Source organism: Panthera leo, chromosome B3, assembly GCF_018350215.1.
Source record: "Panthera leo isolate Ple1 chromosome B3, P.leo_Ple1_pat1.1, whole genome shotgun sequence".
Lineage (NCBI taxonomy): Eukaryota > Metazoa > Chordata > Mammalia > Carnivora > Felidae > Panthera > Panthera leo.
Window position 1 is genome coordinate 27313501 of NC_056684.1, and position 25320 is coordinate 27338820.

At 37.6% G+C, this 25320-nt stretch overlaps 1 protein-coding gene across 1 annotated transcript in view; it reads right to left on the reverse strand.

Moving 5' to 3' along the window:
• The window catches only part of OCA2 (OCA2 melanosomal transmembrane protein), a 473528-nt gene that overhangs the window by 226432 nt on the left and 221776 nt on the right, over positions 1-25320 (reverse strand). Inside the window, exon 18 of the mRNA XM_042941271.1 lies at positions 21351-21478. Within this exon, the coding sequence (XP_042797205.1) occupies positions 21351-21478 (128 nt within the window). The remainder of the gene's footprint in view (positions 1-21350; positions 21479-25320) is intronic.

Consider the following 25320-nt stretch of genomic DNA (forward strand, 5'->3'; position numbering starts at 1 on the left):
ATGATGGGATATTATGCAACTCTTGTATTGGGGTTGGGTGATTTTCTCCTGGAGTAGGATAAAAATAACAGGCACAAGTGGAGGATTGAACTGTGACAGCCCACATTTGCCCCCATCCTGCTTTCAGCCTTTTTTTTTTGGCTCTGTGCTCCTGGAAGCTGTGTGGCTCTGTGCTCCTAGAAGCTGTACTCAGTCAATCTCTCCTATCTTCTGGTGTTGTGTGGGTCTGGCTAATGGAACACACTGGCAGAATTTGACAGGTGGGAGGAACAGGGTGAGGGTATTTAATCTCCTGGCTCTTCCTGGCCCACTGCAATCTGCTATAATCCAGGGTTCAGCAGTCTTCTCCAGAGCTGCAGCTCCCAGCTCTCCCCTTACCCCTTTGGGCCATACAGTCATGACTTTTTTTCTTATCCAGTGCAGAACTTCAACACACCTGTTCTTTTCCCAAACCCTTGACCTTCAAGTACACAGTTTCTTGCTGAGACCCTGCCTAGTAAGGGGAGTCAAAAAGAGTCACCCAGTCCTCAAAAATGCTCTTTACAGAGCTGTTTCAGATGGGGAAAAAAAGTAGAAATAATCAAAATACCAACTTAACGGGGAATCTGAGTATAGCATAGTCATACATTGTAACATTGTATATTCTTTAAATGATATAGCAATACATTTACCTTGTAAAGAGTTTAGAAGAGGTTATTAAAGAATATGTATAATTGCGATGTGGGACTTTTTAAGTTATGCATAAAATGATTCTAAATTTAGGAGTGCCTGGGTGGCTCAGTCTGTTGAGCGTCCGACTTCGGCTCAGGTCATCATCTCACAGTTGGTGGGTTCAAGTCCGGCATCAGGCTCTGTGCTGACCACTTGCTCAGAGCCTGGAGCGTGCTTCGGATTCTGTGTCTCCTCTCTCTGCCCCTCCCCCACTCATGCTTTGTCTCACTCTGTTTCTCAAAAATAAATAAATGTAAAAAAAATTTTTTTAATGATTCTAAATTTATTTTTAAATGATTCTAATTTTGTTTTAAAACTAAACATAGATAAAATAGGCTATATAGTAAAATACTGATGGTTCTCAATGGTGCTTAAGGCGAAGGTATTTTTTCCTTTTTAACTAAATTTTCTAATTTTAATAAGTTTGAGCAGTACCCTTTTTGATAAAGTTAAAATTATGAAATTTGAGTTAAAAAAACTACTGAGTGTTTTAAACACTTAAGGAAAGCATTTTCATAATCATATTTTTTGTTCTATGTATAGAAGTTAAGGCCCTAGCAAAGATGATTCTCCAAGAGAATCAAACACAGCAGGTAGATGAGGAAATAGGGAAAGTTTTATCTTGCTTGGCTGGGATTTCAACAGGCCACATACATGCCACTGTGAGAACAACATGTACAACTGAAAGTTAATAAATAATTTTTAAAAAATGAACAAGTAAACCTGTATATCCAACATTAAGTAATCTTCTCAGGAGATTTTAAAAGTTGCATTTTTCATTTTGAAATCATTTTAATGGCAATAATCTTAAAGTAATGTAAAATAGTTCACTGTCCACATAAGTATCTCATAATTTAACAAGATGCAAAAGAAAATCATAATTAGAGCATACATTTACAATCTATGTTACTTAATTGTCAATAATGTCTAAAACCAAATTTTAGTACACATAATTCCTTCTGCAAACCCATTGTTGATAACATACAGAAATTATTATAGGAGAAAGGAAAGCAATATAAGGCTAAGTAATTAAATTTTAAAAATCCAATCATTTATTTGGCAGAGAAACTCAGCTATAATGGATTAGGTCTATGACACACATATGTCTTGCTAACAGCAAAAATCAATAACCACTGCCTTGTAGGATTTGGACCTTTGAAGATAAGGTCCTCTTGCAGGCTCACTAGAACTCAACTCCAAGTTTACATTCTGGGGTGATGACAAGTCCCTCTACTGGCTGCACCATTGAAAGGAGAGGGAGGCTAAGGAGAAACCATTTGGGCCCCACTCAATGCTGCAAAGAAAGTCTACTGCCTTGGCACCTTGTTTATACAGAGGAATACCAATCTAGCATTTGGCCAAGAGAAGAAAAGAAGAGGAGTGCCCACAGAAAGCAGGGAGGTGGAAGGAACACTCACCTAAAGCTCAGCCAAGGGTGGGACAGCTTGGACACTGCATTTAGACCAAAGTCAGCACCACAACCACCAGACTAGACAATATTTCAGATTTGGAGCAGTGGGAGGAATAGAATACCAGGACATGTTTCCCTCACCCAAAGGGAACTGGGGACTTGCTAAAGTTAAGTTGGCTTTGGGACCAGAAAAGTTGTGCTTTGTACACAGTCCCCTAAGAGAAACTGCAAACGGTCGTACAGGTTCCTCCCAAATGAACATACAAATCCTGGATATAAAACCCAGTGCAGAAGCTGAATGTGGCTGTTTAGTCCACTCAAACCTTCTACCTTGGGGTGGCACTGGCAGCCTCGTGAGGCTGAGGACACAAGACTTACAGTGAGTTCTGCCCAATGACTGAGGGGTATAGGAGGGGCAAAAATCTGTCTGGAGCTGCCCACTGAGAGCCACTGTGCCTGGAGGGGTCCCAGGGAGTGCTATTTGATGTGTCTGGTATCTAAATTTTATTCATAAAATGAAAAGATTCAATTAAGCTCTCATGTTCCCTGCAATGGAATTTCTATGATCTGTGAGACCCAGTAGAGTCTTGGCAACACAGATGCACAACTTTGGAAAGCATGAGAACCCCTCTGAGTTCTTCCAGCTATATAACATTGGCAAACTTTGAAATCATGAAATAAAAACTCTTTTACTATTCTTTGACAAATAGGGACTTCCAAGGAAAATCAAAATAGATCAAATGTCTTCTTTTTATGAAGCTTAGATGATTTCATAACTCTAGGAACATTAAAATGTATCTATGACTTGATTTATGTAACAAATTAGCATACTTGGTATATTATACTTAAATGGAGCTTATTGAGGCCATAATTACAAATTGACTAAATTTACTTTTTTAAAAAATTTTTTAACGTTTATTTTATTTGTTGAGACATAGAGAAGCAGAGCATGGACGGAGGAGGGTCAGAGAGAGAGGGAGACACAGAATCTGAAACAGGCTCCAGGCTCTGAACTGTCAGCACAGAGCCCGACGCAGGGCTGGAACTCACGGATCGCGAGATCATGACCTGAGCCGAAGTCGGACGCTCAACCGACTGAGCCACCCAGGCGCCCCTAAATTTACTTTTTAAATGCATTTCTTTTCCCTAAATTGAAGTATAAATTGCTGAGTTTAAGAAATCTAGTTCTTAGTTTGCCTCAGTGACATCAAAAATATCTAAGAAAAATCTGTGAACAGAAGAAACCACCAAGCTTAGAGTAAATCTTTCACTCCTCAAACATCCCTAAGCATATACCGTGTCTGGGCTCCAAGGGCACATGGGCATACTCCTGGCATTTACCATCCATCCCTGTGGAGTCAGACCTCACACAAACAATAACTGGTATAAAGAGCCATCAAGAAAATAGACTATGAATTTGGTGATTGAGGAAGGACCTGGAGAAGTGACCTTAAGCCGAAGTACAGGAAGGGCATCCTGACAGTAGGAAAAGCCAGGATCCTGTGGGTAAGGTCTTAACACAGCAGTGTGGTGGACACCCTGAGCAGGCACTGAGGCATCAAATCAGAATGTTTCTAGGTTGAATGTTTTTTGCCAGGCCAAGCTGACACACACACTCATACACATTCATTTTCAAAAAAAAAGTCAGTTCCTCCCTTTGGAAGTCAGCCGTCCTTGCTCCCTATAAACTGTGTACCTAGGGCTACCTCCTCCTACCACCTATCACAGACAGCCTCTTTCCCAGTGAATTTAACATCAAAGGCCTAGGAGGTGGATCACATACTGGGAGCAGGTGTCTCTTTCTGAGATACTAAACTATGGGCTGGGCTTCTCCAGACCATCCTGGGAAGAACATGCTTGGAAATAAAGCTGAGCAGAGTCCTGACAGTGGGGGGAAGGATAATGCCACAGTCCTGATGATATCTTTTGATCCCTTGATCCAATTGTACCTGGAGTTAGCATCCATCCATTAGACTTCCCAAGAGTTCGACATTTATTACCAACTGAGTCTACTCAACAAATGCAATAATTCCCTAGTCCCTGAAACATCACTGCTTCTTTGTAAGTGTATTTAATTTAAGTAACTTTTTCTAAGGACATTATCATTACTACCTTACGATTTCATCCCAGCATCCTTTATTCTTGTTTCTTGAAGGCAGCAGAAGTTATATGAGTAGCCATAGGTAAATATGCATACTCTGTCTCTTCTTCTACCTATTGCAAAGACTACAGCCTAGACAACGATTTATGTTCCAAGGATGATATAAGCCCAAGCTGACACCACACCCAATACCCAGTACTTTAAATGTGCTTAGCCAGCATAAGTGAGACATAGCCCCTGAACCTAGGAGGGGCCCTAAAATGGGAGGCGACCACCTTGGATGACCAGAGAAGAGAGAGCCCTCTCCCTCAGGACTGGATGCTGCCCAAATACACAAGAAATTTCTACTAATTACTACTTTGGTGATTATTGGTTTTAGTTCTGCTATTTCTGAACTTTTTATAGGCCCTAATTTTCCTGAGATTCTGAGTCTTTGTGGGACATACCTTCCTCCTACAGCCACATCAGGAAACACCAGGTGTCAAGGTCATTGTGCATGTTCCCATAAGTCAATATCCACCCACCAGAACCCCAGGATACCAAGCACAGGGCCCACTGATGGAGAACAGGCAGGTGAGGCAAAGGCCCTGCCCACCAGGCAGGTGTGATCTTTCAGGGAGATACCAGGAAGTCAGAAATGGAGCACTGCTATGTGCCTGGAGACTTGGGATCAGAGAGGAGGGATACTTCACTATATTGGAACTTAAAAGGTTGGGAAGTCTTCCCAAAAGAGATACTTTAGATGTCCTTGAAATATGGAAAAACTTCACAATGCAGAGTCTGGAATTCATCTAAGACCTAGACGGTGATTTCAGAGGACTCTGTTGTGGATATCAGTGGGGACAAGGACAAGCTCAAGAAAATAATAGAAGACATCAGTGAGACCCTTACCACAGATATAAATAGTTTAAAAAGAATAAATCAGAGATGGAGAGGGCAATAAATGAGATTGGAAACAGGCTTGATGCAATGAACATCAGACTGCAAGAAGCAGAGGAATTAATAATTAACCAGGAAGACAAAGTAATGGAGATTAATGAAGCTTAACAAAAGAGAGAACGAAGAATATGCAACATGAGAACAGACTTAGGGAACTCAATGATGCCATGAAACCTAATAATATTCATACTGTAGGAGTCCCAGAGACAGAGAGAAAAGGGAGCAGAAAATTTATTTGAGGAAATCATAGCTAAAATTTCCCTCATCTGGGAAACAAAACAGACATCCAGATCCAGAAGGCACAGAAAACACCCAAAAAATTAATAAAAGCAAGCCAACACTAAGACACATTGTAATTAAATTTTCAAAATATAGTGATAAAAAAATCTGAAAAGCAGCAAGACAAAAGAAGTCCTTAAATTACAAGGGAAAACCATAATGCTACTTGGAGATTTCTCAAGACAAATTTGGCAATCCATGTGGCATTATACATTCCATGTTCTTAATGGGAAAAATTTACACCAAGGAATACTCTGCCTAGTAAGGCTATCATTCAGAATACAAGGAGAGAGTTTTCCAGCCAAACAAAAACTAAAGGATTTTGTGACCACTGACCAGCCCTGCAGTAAATATTAAAGGGAATACTTTCAGTGGAAAGAAGACACCAAAAGTGACAAAGAAAAGAAAGTAACAGAGAAAACCTCCAGAAACAATGACAAAACAAGTAATGAAATGGCAATAAATACATATATATTGGGGCGCCTGGGTGGCTCAGTCGGTTGAGCGTCCGACTTCAGCTCAGGTCACGATCTCACTGTCTGTGAGTTCGAGCCCTGTGTCGGGCTCTGTGCTGACTGCTCAGAACCTGGAGCCTGTTTCAGATTCTGTGTCTCCTTCTCTCTCTGACCCTCCCCCGTTCATGCTCTGTCTCTCCCTGTCTCAAAAATAAATAAAACGTTTAAAAAAATTTTAAATACATATATATCAATAATCACTTTGAATATAAATGGTCTAAGTGCTCCAATAAAAAATACATAGGGTGTCAAAATGGACAAAAAATAAGACCTATCAATATGCTGCCTAAAAGAGACACATTTTAGATCTAAAGACACCTGCAGATTGAAAGTGAGGAGATGGAGAAATATTTTTCATGCAAATGGACATCAAAAGTAAGCCAGAGTAGCAATACAAATATTGGACTAACTAGATTTTCAACCAAAGACTGTAAAAAGAGGAAAAAAAAGACAAAGAAGGGCACTATATATTCATAAATGGGATAATCCAAAAGAAGATATAACAATCCTGAAAATATTTATGCACCCAACATGAAGGAACCCAAATATATAAAACAATAAGTAAAAACAAAAAGGAATTAATTTATATTTATGTAACAATAGCAGAGTACCTTAACATTCCACTTACATCAATGAACAGATAGCCTAAACAGAAACTAAACAAGGAAATAATGACTTTGAATGACATACTTGACCAGATAGATTTAACAAATATATTCCAAACACTCCATCCTAAAACAGCAGAATACATATTCTTTTCAAGTGCACATGGAACATTCTCCAAAATAGATCACATATTAGGTCACAAATCAGGCCTCAAAAAAAGACAAAAAGATGGAAATCATACCGTGCATCATTTCTAAACAAAACATTATGAAACTAGAAGTAAACCACAAGAAAAAAAAATTGGAAACAGTACAAATACAGGGAGGTTAAATAACATGCTACTAAGCCATAAATGGGTCAATCAGGAAATTAAAGAAATTTTTAAAAATACCTAAAAACGTGAAAATGAAAACACAAAGGTCCAAAACCTTTGGAATGCAGCAAAAGCGCTCCTTAGAGGGAAATATATAGCAATACAGGCCTACCTCAAAAAGAAAGAAAAATCCCACATATAAAACTTAACCTTAGGAGCCAAAGGAGATAAAACACCACAATGAATAAAGCATAAAGCCAGAAGAAGGAAGGAAATAATGAAGATGACAGCAGAAATAAATAATATAGAAACTAAAAAACAACAGAACAGATCGAGGAAACCAGGAGCTGGTACTTTGAAAAATTAATAACATTGATAAGCAACTAGTCAGACGTATCAAAAAGAAAAGAGAAAGACACTACTTAAATAAAATCACAGGGGTGCCTGGGTGGCTCAGTCGATTGAGCATCCAACTTCAGCTCAGGTCATGATCTCGTGGTCCATGAGTTCAAGCCCCGCATCGGGCTCTGTGCTGACAGCTCAGAGCCTAGAGTCTGCTTCAAATTCTGTGTCTCCCTCTCTCTGCCCCTCCCCCACTCATTCTCTCTCTCTCTCTCTCTCTCTGTCAAAAATAAATAAACTTTAAAAAATAAAATAAAATCACAAAAGAGAGAGCAGAAATAACAACCAACACCACAGAAATACAATTACAGGAGAATACTGTGAAAATCTATATACCAACCTATTGTACAACCTGGAAGAAAAGGATCAATTTCTAGAAACATATAAACTACCAAAAGCAAAGCAGGAAGAAATAGAAAAATGGAATAAGTTGATAACCTGAAAAGAATGTGAATCAGTTATATAAATAATCGCCCAACAAACAAAAGTCCAGGACCAAATGGCTTTACTAGGGAATTCTACAAACATTTAAACAAGACTTTATACCTATTCTTCTCAAACTATTCCAAGAAATAGAAAAGGTAAGGAAATTTTCAAATTCATTCAATGAGGCCGGCATTACCCTGATGCAAAAATCAGATAAAGACACCACTAAAAAAGAGAAACTACAGGCCAAATCCCTGATGAACATAGATGTAAGAATTCTCAATAAAATACTAACCAACAGAATCCAACAATACATTACAAAAATCGCTCACCACAATCAAGAGAGATGTATTCCTGGGTTGCAAGGGTCATTCAATATTCACAAATCAATGAACATGATACACCACATTAATAAAAGAAAGGATAAGAATTATACAATCTTGTCAACAGATGCAGAAAAAGAATTTGACAAAATAGAGCATCCATTGTTGATAAACACCCTCAAAAAAATAGCAATAGATGGAACATAATTCAATCGTAATGGCCAGATATAAAAAAACCCACAGCTAATATTATCCTGAATGGGAAAAAACTGAGAGTCTTTGCACTATGGTCAGGAAAAAGACAAGGATGCCCAGTCTCACCATTACTATTTAACACAGTACTGGAAGTCTTAGCTTCAGCAATCAGAAAAAAGAAAGTGTACACAAATGAGCAAGGAAGAACTCAAACTTTCACTATTTGCAGATGATATGATACATTATGTAGAAAACCCAAAAGACTCCACTAAAAAATCACTAGAACTAATACATAACTTAATCAAAGTCATGGGATATAAAATCAACATGCAGAAATCTGTTACATTTCTATACACCAATAATAGAACAGCAGAAAAAGAAATAAATCAATCCCACTTACAGTTGCAGCAAAAATAATAAGATACCTAGGAATAAACCTAACGAAAGAGGTAAAATATCTGTACTCTGAAAACTATAGAATACTTGTGAAAGAAATTAAAGATGACACAAAGAAATGAAACAGCATTCCATGTTCATGGATTGGAAGAACAAACATTGTTCAAATGTCTATACTACCCAAAGCAATCTACACATTCCCTATCAAAACACCACCAGTATTCTTTTCAGACCCATATCAAACAATCCTAAAATTTGTATGGAACCACCAAAGACTCCGAATAGCCAAAGCAATCCTGAAAAAGAAAAAAAAACTGAAGGTGTCACGATTCTGGATTTCAAGTTATATTACAAAGCTCTAGTCGTCAAGACAGTATGGTACTGGCACAAATTCGGACACATAAGTCAATGGGACTGAATAGAAAACCCATAAATTGACCTAGAAAAATACAGTCAATCATCGTCAACAAAGGAGGAAAGAATATCCAATGGAAAAAAGACAGTCTCTTCAGCAAGTGGTGTTGAGAAAAGTGGACTGCAACATGTAGAAGAATGAACCTGGACCACTTTCTTACACCACGCGCAAAAATAAATTCAAGATGGATGAAAGACCTAAATATGAGACAGGAAATCCTTCCGGAGAAAACAGGCAGTAACATCTTTGACCTCAACTGGAGCAACTTCTTACTAGACACATCACTGAGGGCAAGGAAAATGAAAGCAAACATGAACTACTAGGACTTCATCTGGATTAAAAGCTTCTGTACAGTGAAGGAAACAATCAACAAAACTAAAAGGCAACCTACAGAGTGGAAGAAGATATTTGCAAATGACAAATCAGATAAAGGATTAGTATCAAAAATCTATAAAGTACTTATCAAACTCAAAACTCAATGACATGGATGGAACTAAGAGTATAATGCTAAGTAAAAGAAGTCTGTCAGAGAAAGACAAATACCATATGGTATCATTCATATGTGGAATTTAAGAAACAAAACAAACAAGCAAAAAGAAAAACATAAGAAAAAGAGAGACAAAGCAAGAAACAGACTCTTCATTTTAGAGAAAGTGATGGTTACCAGAGGGGAGGTGGGTAAGGGGATGGGTGAAATAGGTGATGGGGATTAAGGCATGCATTTGTCCTGATGAGCACAAGGTGATGTATAAAAGTCTTGAATCACTATATTGTATACCTGAAACTAATATAACACTGCATGTTAACTAACCAGAATTGAAATAAAACCTTAAATAAATGCCAAGTAAAAAAATAATGATAGGAGAAAGCAATTTATGAGTGTTAACTATGAGATGAAATGGATATTCAGTATTTTAAATATATGAGCTTATTGGTTCTTACTATTTTTTTTAATTTTTTTTAACGTTTATTTATTTTTGAGACAGAGAGAGACAGAGCATGAACAGGGGAGGAGCAGAGAGAGAGGGAGACACAGAATCTGAAACAGGCTCCAGGCTCTGAGCTGTCAGCACAGAGCCCGACGTGGGGCTCGAACTCACAGACCATGAGATCATGACCTGAGCCAAAGTCGGACGCTTAACCGACCAAGCCACCCAGGCGCCCCGGTTCTTATTATTTTTTAATGTTTATTTATTTTTGAGAGAGACAGAGCACAAACAGGGGAGAGGCAGAGAGGGAGACACAGAATCCAAAGAAGGCTCCAGGCTCTGAGCTGTGAGCCCAGAGCCCGACATGGGGCTAGAACTCACAAACTATGAGATCATAAACTGAGCCAAAGTCAGATACTCAACTGACTGAGCCACCCTGGCTCCCTGCTTATTGGATTTTCATAAGCAACATTCCAGATTAATATTAATAAACCAATTCTAAAGATAAAGAAATTGAGACTAAGAGGTATTGAGTACCTTGCCTAAAATTTCATAATGAGGAAGCAGCAAGCTAGGATCTGACCATGGATCTCTCTGATGTTAAAATCTCTCTTAAATGTTATGCTAATGTCTTAAAACTAGCAACCTGAATTGTAAGAGTCACCCCTAGTCTTGAGTTTGGTACATAGACCTCCCTTAGTACACCCACTGGTCTGCTTTCATGGCCCTGTAGCCCTATGGCCCTGTCTTTCATGATATGAGAGAAAGATTCTAATCCATACACTTCCCCAACACTCCAGAGATGAGATGTAGCTGCACTGAGGTTCTGGTTTAGTCTAATAAAGTTGTTTATACTGATCCTTGAGAGGAGGAACAAAGTGAAGCCCTGTTGAGTAAGGATGAATAGGAGAAAAATGGAAAGGGTAACTGAGTTTTCACTCATATGTGGATCTTGAGAAACTTAACAGAAGACCATGGCAGAAGAGAAGGGGAAAATAAGTTATAAGCAGAGAGGGAGGGAGGCAAACCATAAGAAACTCTTAAATATTAAGAAAAAACTGAGGGTTTATGGGGGGTGGGGGAGAGGGGAAAATGGATTATGGGCTTTGAGGAGGGCACTTGTTGGGATGAGCACTGGGTGTTGTATGGAAGCCAATTTGACAATAAATTATTGTTTTTAAAGGAAAGGGTAACTGGGGATGAGATAACACAGACAGGATAGCATCTGGCTCTTATTATACTGACTCCTAACAGTATTTTCCCTATTTCAAAAAAGAAAACGGTCAGATGATCTTGACAAGTTGATTGTCCCTTCAGAGTCCAGGTCCTACCAGAATAAGCATTAACCTGCTGCTCAGCACCGTGCTGGGAAAGAGGTGCATATGAACTAGTGCTATTAAGGTTTACTTGGAGATTTGGTTGATCCTAAACTTCCCACACTTTAGATGACTCAAGTTGAAAAATCACTGAACTTACTGAAAAAAAATCACAATTTTTACAGTGATTTGAACAAAATTTGAAATGCAATTACCGTGGATCTGAGTGTCTCAGTCAGTTAAGCACCCAACTCTTAATTTCAGCTCAGGCCATAATCTCACAGTTCATGAGATCGAGCTCTGCATTGGGCTCTGCACTGACAGTGCAGAGCCTGCTTGAGAGTCTCTCTCTCTCTCTCTCTCTCTCTCTCTCTCTCTCTCTCTCTCTTTCTCTCTCTCTCTCTCTCTCTCTCTCTCTGCTCTTACCATGCTCACACACACTCTCTCTCTCAAAATAAATGAAAAAACTATTTTAAAATGCAATAATAAAAATCTCAGTCCCCTGTTGACTTTCAAGATCAATGAAATGGTGTCAGGAAGATATAAGTAATTATGGTAAACATATCTGCTGAGGACTCAAGTGAAAATATGGAGGTTGAATGCTAAGGCAAGGATGCATCCCTTGGCTATAGTCAAAACCCTTCCTGTTGGATTCTGAACCAAAATTCTCTGTTGCATTAATGCCTAAACCAATATTGATTTCAGAATTCTCTTTATTAGAAAGCACCAAACTTTCTGGGATGGTTTTGTTGACATTAATTTCATGCACAAATGAATTCTCTATTTGTTTTTTCTAAGTGAAAACATGTTATAGCCCCATAGTTGCCAGAATTTTTTTTAATCATGGAAGTAAATTTTATAAAATTATATTCTGACTTATTAAGATTATTATATAATCAATGTCTCATGAATTTGAATGATTAGGATACAGATCCCAAAAGCTTCTAGACAAATTTTTCCAATGCAGTACTCACATGCAAAAAATATTTGATTTTTCTCACTAGGATAATGCTGCAGAATGAATATAATGAGAAGAAATGGATATAATTGCCTTCCCCAGTATCAAGGTAATTAACAATATATCAGTTTTGTTCCCCTATTTGTCCAGAGAAAAACAAGAGTCAATTAGAAGGACTCAAGTAAGCTATAAAAAATATATAAGAAAAAAATGAAAGGAGTATACAGTCCAAAATATCCAAGAAGATAAATATCATATAGCTCTTTTCAAAGAACCATTATTTCACTGACACCCACAATTACATGAATAGATGAAAGACATCAAGTAGTAAGAAAACCCAGGCATGGTCCCAATAGCACAAGACGTAGGCCAGGAGAGGGGTGGTTCTACAGACCCCATCAGTTCCTAGAATGTATGCTGAGGATTTTACCAACTTAAGAGTGCCTTAGGTGTTATAATTATTACTCTGGCCTCTAAGAAGTAATAAGAAAATAAAATAAACACTAGGACATATTACCCAGCTAATGTACATAAACATACACACAGAAAAAAAATACTTGAAACATCATTGTATTTGTGAAACATTCCAGGTCAATTTTAAAGACCATGCTAATTCGTTTTACTTTGCTGTAGACCATTCTGTTGTGTTACAGTGAGATAAATAAACATTGAAATACGAGTCAAGGGAAACTCAGCTGCTAATGTATTCATGTTGTTTCAGAATTATTACTAACTTTGGAAATCACCAATTATTGACCTCAGAAGGACAATAAATAAATAAATAAATAAATAAATAAATAAATAAATAAACTACCAACTAACTAACTAAAAAATAAACAAAGAAACAAGTAAAAAGGAAGGTGGGGAAGTTTAATTTGGGGATGACCAGATAAGGAGCTCTGCAGGCCTACTTCCCAAGAGAACAACAAAAAGTGGCATAAAAAAATTTTTAATGAAAGTCTCTGGAAATTGTCCTAAGGGCATGCAACCAGTGAAGACATATTTATTCAAGAAAATCTTCATGAGAATAACAAGAACCAGTAGCACATCAAATATAACGCATTCCCCACCCTGGACTCAGCATAATGGAGACTCTGGGTATGTTCAAGAAGATATTGCTCTCTCTCCCTAACTCACAGTGAAAAACAACCATATTTCCCTAGGAGAAGCAAGCTACCAGCATTCCTTCCTCCTATCTCCATGTTGCAGAGCCTAATAACAGAAGAGTTGGGATAAGAAATTAGATCTCTTCCTGCACCAACACATCAAACAGAGTACTGAAGTACTACATAATGTGCGTCAAAAGAAGCACACTGGAACCATGACTCTCCTCATGGACCCTGTGCAGGGTATAAGTTACAAACCAGAAAGGCAAGCCTACAAGACCTGAGACTACCACCCCCACTCAGTGCCCTGATCATAAAGCAGAAGAATCAGTTCAAGAGAAACAGGCCACTGTCCCTGCCCCTAGGTATTCATCAGTGACTCAGACATCTTGGGCATGAGGATAGTCAGGTCATAAGAAAAGAGTTCTGAAATTCTACCCAAATAATTTTATTTTATTTAAAACAGAGTGTGATGGGGGATTAGAAAAGGAAGATGGCAACATAGGAGGATGCTGGGCTCACCTCAACCTGCTGATGGCTTAGGTTCCACCCACATCTGCCTAAATAACACAGAAAACTGCTGGATGACTAGCAGAATGGACTCTCCGGAGCAAAGCATAGACAAGATGCCGATGGAAGAGGGTAGGAAGGGAAGAGAGGCTGTGCATGCTACACGGACTGGTCGGAGGGAGCCAGGGCAGTGGAGGGGCAGCCTGCCCTGCAAGGCAGAGCCCACTCAGTCTGGCTTGCAAAAGCAGAGGGGCCAGACTCTGTGACTTCTGACAGCCAGCGGGAATTAATATCTAGAATGTTAAAAGTCAACAGCTCTGCTCTCAGAGAGCTGGGAGGGTGAGAGGATGCCAGGAGGGAGAGTTGTTGAGCCCCGGAAGGACAAAGTTTGGTGGGGGAACAAAGGCGCTGGCAAGCGCCATTTCCCTCTCCCATCCGCCAGCCAAAATTCCAAAGGGACCCAGTTCCAGTCACCGACCTTGCTTGCACTGCCCAAACACCCAATACTGTACTTCTTTGGATCCATCCCTCTGACTGGCCTCCCTCCCTCCCAGTGCTGCACTGCCCTTCCCTGTCCACCTTGCAGATCCACTGCTGCTAATATGCCCTTGGCCAGATCCCATGATAGCAGCACTACAAACCTGGCATTGTGCAAGTAGCTCAGACAGAAGTCACAACAATTCACATTGAGTCCTGCTGTGGGGGAGAAGAAAAAATAAGGTACACACCAGTCTGACTGTGGCCCCAGCGGTGGGCTGGGGGCAGACATTGGGTCTGACTGTGGCCCCACCACCAACACAAGTTTCTCTGGACAACACAGGGGGAAGTGCTCTGCAGTTTGGAGCTAGCACAGGGACTAGCCAAAATGACGAAACAGAAGCATTCTCCTCAAAAGAAACTCCAGGACGTAGTGACAGCTAATGAATTGATCAAAACCAATTTCAGCAATATAATGGAACAGAAATTGAGAATAATAGTCATAAAATTAATCGTTGGGCTTGAAAAGAGCATAGAGGACAGCAGATAATCTATTGCTACAGAGATCAAGGGACTAAAAAATAGTAATGAGGAACTAAAAAATGCTATAAATGAGATGCAAAATAAAATGGAGGCAGCCATAGCGGAGATTGAAGAGGCAGATGAGAGAATAGGTGAATTAGAAGATAAAATTATGGAAAAAAAGGAAACTGAGAAAAAGAGAGATTAAAAAAATCCATGAGTATGGGGGGAGAATTAGGGAACTAAGTGATGCAATAGAATGGAACAATATCCCCATCACAGGAATTCCAGAAGAAGAAGACAGAGAGAAAGGGGCTGAAGGTGTACTTGAACAAATCATAGCTGAGAACTTTCCTTATTTGGGGAAGGAAATAGGCATTGAATCCAAGAGGCACAGAGAACTCCCCTCAGACGTAACTTAAATTGATCTTCTACATAACATATCATAGTGCAACTGGCAAAAAACAAAGATAAACAGAGAATTCTGAAAGCAGCTAGAGATAAACAGACCCTAAGTTACAAACGTAGGCATATAAGGGTAGTAGCAGACCTATCTACTGAAACTTGGCAGGCCAGAAAGGAATGGCAGGATATATTCAATGTGATGACAGAAAAAATATGCAGCCAAGAATCCTGTATCCACCAAGTCTGTCATTCAGAATAGGAGAGATAAAGGTTTTCCCAAACAAACAAAAACTGAAGGAATTCATCACCACTAAACCAGCCCTACAAGAGATCCTGAGGGGGACTCTGTGAATGAAATGTTGCAAGGACCACAAAGTACCAGAGACATCGCTACAAGCATGAACCTGCAGACATCACAATGACTCTAAACCCATATCTTTCAATAATAACACCGAATGTAAGTGGACTAAATGCTCCAACCAAAAGACATCGGATATCAGAATGGATAAAAAAACAAGACCCATCTATTTGCTCTCTACAAGAGACTCATTTTAGACCTGAGGACACTTTCAGATTGAAAGTGAGGGGATGGAGAACTATTTAGCATGCTACTGAAAGTCAAAAGAGAGCGGGAGTAGCCATACTTATATCAGACAAACTAGACTTTAAATTAAAGGCTATAACAAGAGATGAAGAAGGATATTATATAAAATTAACAGGGTCTATCCATCAGGAATAGCTAACAATTATAAATGTCTATGCACTGAATACAGAAGCCCCCAAATATATAAAACAATTATTCACAAACATAAGCAACCTCATTGATAAGAATGTGGTAATCGCAGGGACTTTACTACTCCACTTACAACAATGGATAGATCATCAAGACACAGGATCATTCAAGAAACAAGGGGCCTGAATGATACATTGGATCAGACGGACTTGACAGATATATTTAGAACTCTGCATCCCAAAGCAACAGAATATATTTTCTTCTCGAGTGCACATGGAACATCCCCCAAGATAGATAACATACTAAGTCACAAAACATCCATTAATAGGTATAAAAGACTTGAAATCATACCATGCACACTTTCAGAACACAATGCTATGAAACTTGAAATCAACCACAGGAAAAAGTCTGGAAAGGCTCCAAAACCATGGAAGTTAAAGAACACCCTATTAAAGATGAATGGCTGAACCAGGCAATTAGAGAAGAAATTTAAAAAATATATGGAAACAAATGAAAATGAAAATACAACAATCCAAACGCTTTGGGAAGCAGCAAAGGCAGTACTGAGAGGAATCATACATTACAATCCAGGCCTATCTCAAGAAATAAGAAAAATCCCAAATATAAAATGTTAACAGCACACACCTAAAGTAAATAGAAGCTGAAGAGCAAAGACACCCTAAACCCAGCAGAAGAAGAGAAAAAATAAAGATCAAAGCAGAAATAAACAATGTAGAATATAAAACAAAAACTGTAGAGCAGATAAATGAAACCAAGAGCTGTTTTTTTGAAAAAATAAACAAAATTGATAAACCTCTAGCCAGGCTTCTCACAAAGAAAAGGGAGAGGACCCAAATAGATAAAATCATGAATGAAAATGGAATTATTACAACCAATCCCTCAGAGATACAAACAATTATCAGGGAATATTATGAAAAATTATATGCCAACAAATTGGACAACCTGGAAGAAATGGACAAATTCCTAAACACCCACAAACTTCCAAAACTCAATCAGGAGGAAATAGAAAGCTTGAGCAGACCCATAACCAGCGAAGAAATTGAATCAGTTATCAAAAATCTCTCAACAAATAACAGTCCAGGACCAGATGGCTTCCCTGGGGAATTCTACCAGATATTTAAAGCAGAGTTAATACCTATCCATCTCAAGCTGTTCCAAAAAATAGAAAGGGAAGGAAAACCTGCAGACTCATTCTATGAAGCCAGCGTTACTTCGATTCCTAAACCAGACAGAGCCCCAGTAAAAGAAGACAACTACAGGCCAATATCCCTGATGAACATGTATGCAAAAATTCTCAACAAGATACTAGCAAATTGAAGTCAACAGCATATAAAAAGAATTATTCACCATGATCAAGTGGGATTCATTCCTGGGATGAGGGCTTGCTCAATATTCACAAAGCAATCAACATGATAATTCACATTAATAAAAGAAAAGATAAGAACCATACGATCCTGTCAATCGATGCAGAAAAAGCATTTGACAAAATTCAGCATCCTTTCTTAATAAAAACCCTTGATAAAGTTGGGATAGAAGGAACATACTTAAACATCATAAAGCCATTTATGAAAAGCCCACAGCTAATATCATCCTTAATGGGGAAAAACTGACAGCTTTCCCCGAGATCAGGAACACGACAGGGATGTCCACTCTCACCGCTGTTGTTTAACATAGTGTTGGAAGTGCTAGCATTAGCAATCAGACAACAAAAGGAAATCAAAGGCATCAAAATTGGCAAGGATGAAGTCAAGCTTTCACTTTTGGCAGATGACACGATATTATACATGGAAAATCAGATAGACTCCACCAAAAGTCTGCTAGAACTGATACATGAATTCAGCAAAGTCACAGGATACAAAATCAATGTAAAGAAATCAGTTGCATTCTTCTACACTAATAAAGAAGCAACATAAAGACAAATAAAGAAACTGATCCCATTCACAGTTGTACCAAGAAGCATAAAATACCTCGGAATAAACCTAACCAAACATGTAAAAGATCTGTATGCTGAAAACTATAGAAAGCTTATGAAGGAAATTGAAGAAGACATAAAGAAATGGAAAAACATTCTGTGCTCATGGATTGGAAGAATAAACATTGTTAAAATGTCAATACTACCCAAAGCTATCTACACATTCAATGCAATCCCAATCAAAATTGCACCAGCATTCTTCTCGAAGCTAAACAAATGATTCTAAAATTCATATGGAACCACAAAAGGCCCCGAATAGCCAAAGTAATTTTGAAGAATACCAAAGCAGGAAGCATCACAATCCCACACTTCAGCCTCTACTACAAAGCTGTCATCATCAAGACAGCATGGTATTGGCACAAAAACAGACACATAGACCAATGGAATAGAATAGAAACCCCAGAATTGGACCCACAAAAGTATGGCCAACTAATCTTTGATGAAGCAGGAAAGAGTATCCAATGGAAAAAAGACAGTCTCTTTAACAAATGGTGCTGGGCGAACTGGACAGCAACATGCAGAAGGTTGAAACTAGACCACTTTCTTACACCATTCACAAAAATAAACTCAAAATGGGTAAAGGACTTGAATGTGAGACAGGAAATCATCAAAGCCCTAGAGGAGAAAGCAGGAAAAGACCTCTCTGACCTCAGCCACAGCAATTTCTTACTTGACACATCCCCAAAGGCAAGGGAATTAAAATCAAAAATGAACTATTGGGACCTCATGAAGATAAAAATCTTCTGCGCTGCAAAGGAAACAATCAAGGAAACTAAAAGGCAACCAACGGAATGGGAAAAGATATTTGCAAATGACATATCGGACAAAGGGCTAGTATCCAAAATCTATAAAGAACTCACCAAACTCCACACCCGAAAAACAAATAATCCAGTGAAGAAATGGGCAGAAAACATGAATAGACACTTCTCTAAAGAAGACATCCGATGGCCAACAGGCACATGAAAAGATGCTCAACGTCACTCCTCATCAGGGAAATACAAATCAAAACCACACTCAGATATCACCTCACGCCAGTCAGAGTGGCTAAAATGAACAAATCAGGAGACTATAGATGCTGGAGAGGATGTGGAGAAATGGGAACCCTCTTGCACTATTGGTGGGAATGCAAACTGGTGCAGCCACTCTGGAAAACAGTGTGGAGTTTCCTCAAAAAATTAAAAATAGACCTACCCTATCACCCAGCAGTACCACTGCTAGGAATTTACCCAAGGGATACAGGAATACTGATGCAGAGGGGCACTTGTACCCCAATGTTTATAGCAGCACTCTCAACAATAGCCAAATTGTGGAAAAAGCCTAAATGTCCTTCAACTGATGAATGGATAAAGAAATTGTGGTTTATGTACACAATGGAGTACTACGTGGCAATGAGAAAGAATGAAATATGGCCCTTGTAGCAATGTGGATGGAACTGGAGAGTGTGATGCTAAGTGAAATAATTCATACAGAGAAAGACAGATACCATATGTTTTCACTCTTATGTGGATCCTGAGAACTTAACAGAAACCCATGGGGGAGGGGAAGGAAAAAAAATGAGGATAGAGTGGGAGAGAGCGAAACCATAAGAGGCTCTTAAAAACTGAGAACAAACTGAGGGTTTTTGGGGGGCGGTGGGAGGGAGGGAAGGGTTGGTTGGGCATTGAAGAGGGCACCTTTTGAGATGAACACTGGGTGTTGTATGGAAACCAATTTGACAATAAATTTCATATATTAAAAAAAAAAGAAAGGCAAAGTGTGATAGTGAGATTGTAGAGAAACTGGAATACTATTACACTGCCAGTGAGAATGTAAAATGGTACAGTCACTGTGAAAAGCATTTTTACAGTTTCTTAAGAAGCTAAACTTATGATAAAACCTAGCATATATCTCAAAGACATGAAAATATATTCCACATGAAGACTTACACACAAATTTACACAAATGTTTATGATAGTAATATTCATAATGTTCGAAATTGGAAAGTACAAATATTCATCAAATGGTATCCACAAAGTGGAATGCTATTCAGCAATAAAACAAATGAGCTAAATACATACAAAGACATGGATGAACCAACATTATTATCATTATTCTAATTAAAGAAAGCAGACAGAAAAAACTATGATTTTTCCTATATATGATTCCTTTGGATGAAATGTATAGGAAAGGCAAATAAATAGACAGAAAAAAATAGTGATTGCCTAAATCTGGAGTCAAGAGCTAGAATTAATCGTAAATAGACATGTGGGATCTTTTTTGGATGATGGAAATGTTCTAAACTTATTAAAATCATTAAATTGTAAACTTACCATGTGAATATTATGATATGTAAATTATACCTCAATAAAGTTGTTTTTAAAATTCCATTGTTTACTACATCAACAAAGTGAAGTATAAAATATGGAAAAATATGCCCAAAACCCAGATGAGATAGAAATTTATACCTGGAGTAAACATGTATTTGAGGCAGAGACTTTCAAAGTCCAATCATTAAAACAGTAACCAGAATTTTCCCCTCCATATTCTATGTGTTCAGTGTGGAAAGAACACCCTGAAAAAAAAAAGCTGAATGTTTTGAGTGTGAAACTGAGGATTTAGAATATAATTCACAACCCCCACAGACTTGGAGGGACTGATTACATCTACACAATCCATTAGGAGCAAAGATGTAGATTACAAAACTTCAAAGGCCCTGTCTTAAAGACAATGGTGGGAGGAGTATCAAAGTTTTATTACACAGAAGAATTAAAACCAAATGGGTCTACCATCAGTAAGTTAATTAATGTGAGATATTTGGTGTGCTTGAGATATCCTTTAGGGAGTAGTATTTTTCTATTTCAGCAAACCTTGTATTTCAAGAGGACACAAGTTCATAAATCAAGTCTCAAGATTGAATAATAATGTGAATAATTTTTTGAATACATTTCATAACAACTATTACCAAAATAATATTCACTCTTTTTTATGTAGTCTTTTCCATGATAACATAGAATATTTAGTTAAATATTACACAAAATGAAATAGATCATCAAGATAATATCACCCTGTCAATTTCCTGTAACAAGTCACTCAGCTCTAAACACAACTTAGAGCAAATTCTACTTTATGGAAAATGAAATTAGAGCAAGTTTATAAATCACAAAGATAATTTTTAAAAACAACAACCAAATAAACAATTTATCAGAAAATATTTAGGTGGCTGAAATAAAACCTGGTTTAACTTAAAATAGTCTATTTATAAACTCCATCATTTCCCCCATGTTAAATAAGTGGAAAGACTATAGACTTAGGCTTTTTTCATTCGCACAATAAAGTATGAAACATAAAAGTCAGATAAAGGATTACATTGCAAGAATTCTAAAGTCTTACCTCCATTAGAACAAAAAGTGCTGCAAAGAACAGAAGAGTTGCCCATTCCACTCGATGTAGAATTATCTCAAAATCATGGATATCAGCTAAAATTAGCAACCAGATGGCACCCATAATAGCAATCCACCCTGGAAAACAAATAAGTGGACATACCGACATAGATGTAATTCAAATGCTAACACACTAAGATTTTATCTTCTGATCATTTTCTTTATTGAAGAAAATTTATATTCTGCAAACTAAACATATTTAAAATGTACAATTTATATTTTGGCTAATATATGTACCCATAAAACCAATAATCAAGATAATGAACATATTCACTATCCCTAGCATTTTACTAATGTCCACGTTCTTGTATCCCTTCTATCTCCCCCTGTTACCCTACTCTATGCCCAGGAATACATCTTTTCTTTCAATATAGATTAGTTTACATTTTCTATATTTTCTATAAATGTAATCATACAGCATACATTCTTTTGTCTGATTGCTTCCATTTCAGCACAACTATTTTAAGATTCTTCAGGGTTGGTGTGTGGCTCAATAGCTCATTATTTTGTATTATTTAGTAGTATGCTATAGCATGACCATGACACAGTGTACATATCTATTCACTGTTGATGGGATGTTTGGATTGCTTCCATTATTTGACTATTACAAATGAATGTGCTATTAACTTTCATATACAATTATCTGTATGTACCTATGTTTTCAGTTCCCTTGGGAAAATACCTAGGAATGGACTAGTTGATCATATGATAGATTAATATTATAGGATGTTTGTGTTTCACGAAACTATGAAACTGTTTTCCAAAATGGCTGTAACATTTTACAACACCACCAACAGTATATGAGAATTCCATTTCCTTCACATTTTCAACACTGGGTCAGCCTTTTTTAATTTTAGACATTCCAATGAGTATGAAGGGTATTTATTTTAGTTTCAAGTTGTATTTCTCTAATGACTAATGATGAACTTTTTTCTCATGTAGCTATTTGCCATCCATAGATCTTCTTTTGTGAAGTTTATGTTAAAATAGTCTGCACATATTTTAATGAGTAGAGCAAATAAAACCCAAAATAAGTAGGAGAAAACTAAGAATAAGGACTGGAGCAGGAATAAGTGAAATAGAAAATAGAAAAATATTAGAGAAAATCAATGCCACAAAAAGTTGGCTCTTAGAGAAAATCAAGAAGACTGATAAACCTTAGCCAATCTGAATAAGATGAAACATGAGAAGACAAAATTTGCCAATATCAAGAATAAGGACAATGACATGTCTATCAATTCTATAGACATAAAAATAGTACTAGTTTTTTATACCTGCCATAACAAATTGCCACAAGTGTAGTGGCTTAAAATAAAACCTACTTCTAATATCACAGTGTTCATATATCATAAGTATAGCGGGCTCAGCTACATTTCTCACTAGAGCCTCATCAAGACAAAATCAAGGTGTTGGCAGGGCTGAATTCCTTTCTGGAGGCTCTAGGAGAGAATCTGTTTTTTTATTCTTTCAAGTTGCCGACATTCAATCCCTTACAGCCTTGAGACTGAGGCCCTGGAGCACCTGGGTGGTGCAGTGGGTTAAGTGTCCAACTTTGGCTCAGGTCATGATCTCACAGCTCCTGAGTTCAAGCCCTGCATCAGGCTCTGTGCTGACAGCTCAGAGCCTGGAGCCTGCTTCAGAATCTGTGTCTCCTTCTCTGTCTGCCCCTCCCCAACTTGTGCTGTCTCTCTATGTCCCTCAAAAAATAAATACATGCAAAAAAATTATAAAAAATTAAAAATTAAAAAAAAAAAGACTGAGGTCCCAATTTCCTTGCTGCTGTCATCCAAGAGTTGTTCTTAGCTTCTAGAGGCCATTCAAACTTCCTGGCTCATGACCGCTCCCCCCCAACTTCATCTATCATCAAAGCCAGCAATGGTAGGTAAAGTCCCTCTCAAATTTCAAACTGACTCTTCTGTCTTCACTCCTACTTTTAAGGGCCCATGTGATTACACTAGGCCCATCTACATAATCCAGGAAAATCTCCTGGACTGAAAGTGAGGAGATGGACAAACATTTGTCATGCCAATGGATGTCAAAAGAAAGTGAAAGTAACAATACCTATTTAAAACAAACTAGATTTTAAACCAAAGACTGTAACATGAGAGGAAGAAGGGCACTATAATAAAAGGGACTATCCAATAAGAAGGTCTAACAATTATAAATACTTGTGCCCCCAACTTTATAGAAAACAAATATATAAAACTAATAACAAACATAAAGGAACTTATTAAAAGTAATACAATAATAGTAAGGAATTTTAAAACCTTACCTACATAAATGGACAGATTATCTAGGCAGAAAATCAACAAGGAACAATGGCTATGAATGACACACTGGACCAGACAGACTTAACAGATATATCCAGGACATTTCATCCTAAAGCAACAGGATACACATTCTTTTCAAGTGCACATGGGACATGGGACGTTCTCCAAAATATACCACATACTAGGTCACACATCAGGCCTCAATAAGTACAAAAAGACTGACATCATATCATGCATATTTTCTGACCACGATGCTGTGAAACTTAAAGTAAACCACAAGAAAAAATTTGGAAAGACTACAAATACATGGAGGTTAAACAAAATGCTACTAACAAATGAATGGGTCAACAAGAAAATTAAAGAAGGAATAAAAATACGCCTAGAAACAAATTAAAATGAAAACACTATGGTCCAAAACCACTTGGGATGCGGCAAAAGAGATCATAAGACATAAGTATATAGCAATACAGGCCTGTATCAAGAATCGAGAAAAATCTCAAATAAACGACTTACATTACACCTAAAGGAACTAGAAAAACAACAACAAACAAAGCCTAAAGCCAGCAGAAGAAGGGAAATAATAAAAATTAGAACAGAAATAAGTGATATAGAAACAAAAAAGATAATAGAACAGATCAATGAAACCAGGAGCTGGTTCTCTGGAAAAAGTTAAGACAAATCCCTAGCAAGACTTATCAAAAGAAAAAAATAAAAGGGACCCAAATGAATAAAATCACAAATATGAGAGGAGAAAATAACAACCAACACCACAGAAATACAGATAACTATAAGAGAATATCATGAAAAATCATATGGCAACAAATTGGACAACCTGGAAGAAATGGATAAATTTCTAGAAACATGTGAAGTATCAAAACTAAAACAAGAATAAATAGAAAACTTAAACAGACCAATAACCAGAAAATAAATTGAATCAGTAATCAAAAACCTCCCAACAAACAAATGTCCAGGACCAGATGGCTTCATAGGGGAGTCCTATTCTACTGAACAGTTTGAGAAGACTTAATACCTATTATTCTCAAACTATTTCAAAAAATATAAATGGAAGGAAATTTTCCACTCATTCTATGGGTCCATCATTACCCTGATTCCAAAACCAGATGAAGACTCCACTAAAAAGAGAACTATGGGCCAATATCCCTGAGGAACATGGATGTGAAAATTCTCAACAAAATACTAGCAAATCAAATCCAACAGCACATTAAAAGAACCATTCACTACAATCAAGTGGGATTTATTCCTGGGCTGCAAGAGTGATTCAACATTTACAAATCAATCAATGTGATACATCATATTAATAAAAGAAAGTATAAGAACCATATGGTCCTCTCAACAGATGCAGAAAAAGCATTTAGCAAAGTACAATATCCATTCATAATAAAAACCCTCAACAAAGTAGGGTTAGAGGGAACATCCCTCAACATAATAAAGGTCATATGTGAAAAATCCACAGCTAATATCTTCAATGGGGAAAAACTGAGAGCTTTACCTCTACAGTGAAGAAAATGACAGGGATGTCTATTCTCACATTGAACATAATACTGGAAGTCCTAGCCATAGCAATCAGAAAATAAAAAGAAATAAAAGGCATCCAAATTATCAAGGAAGAAGTCAAACTTTCACTATTTG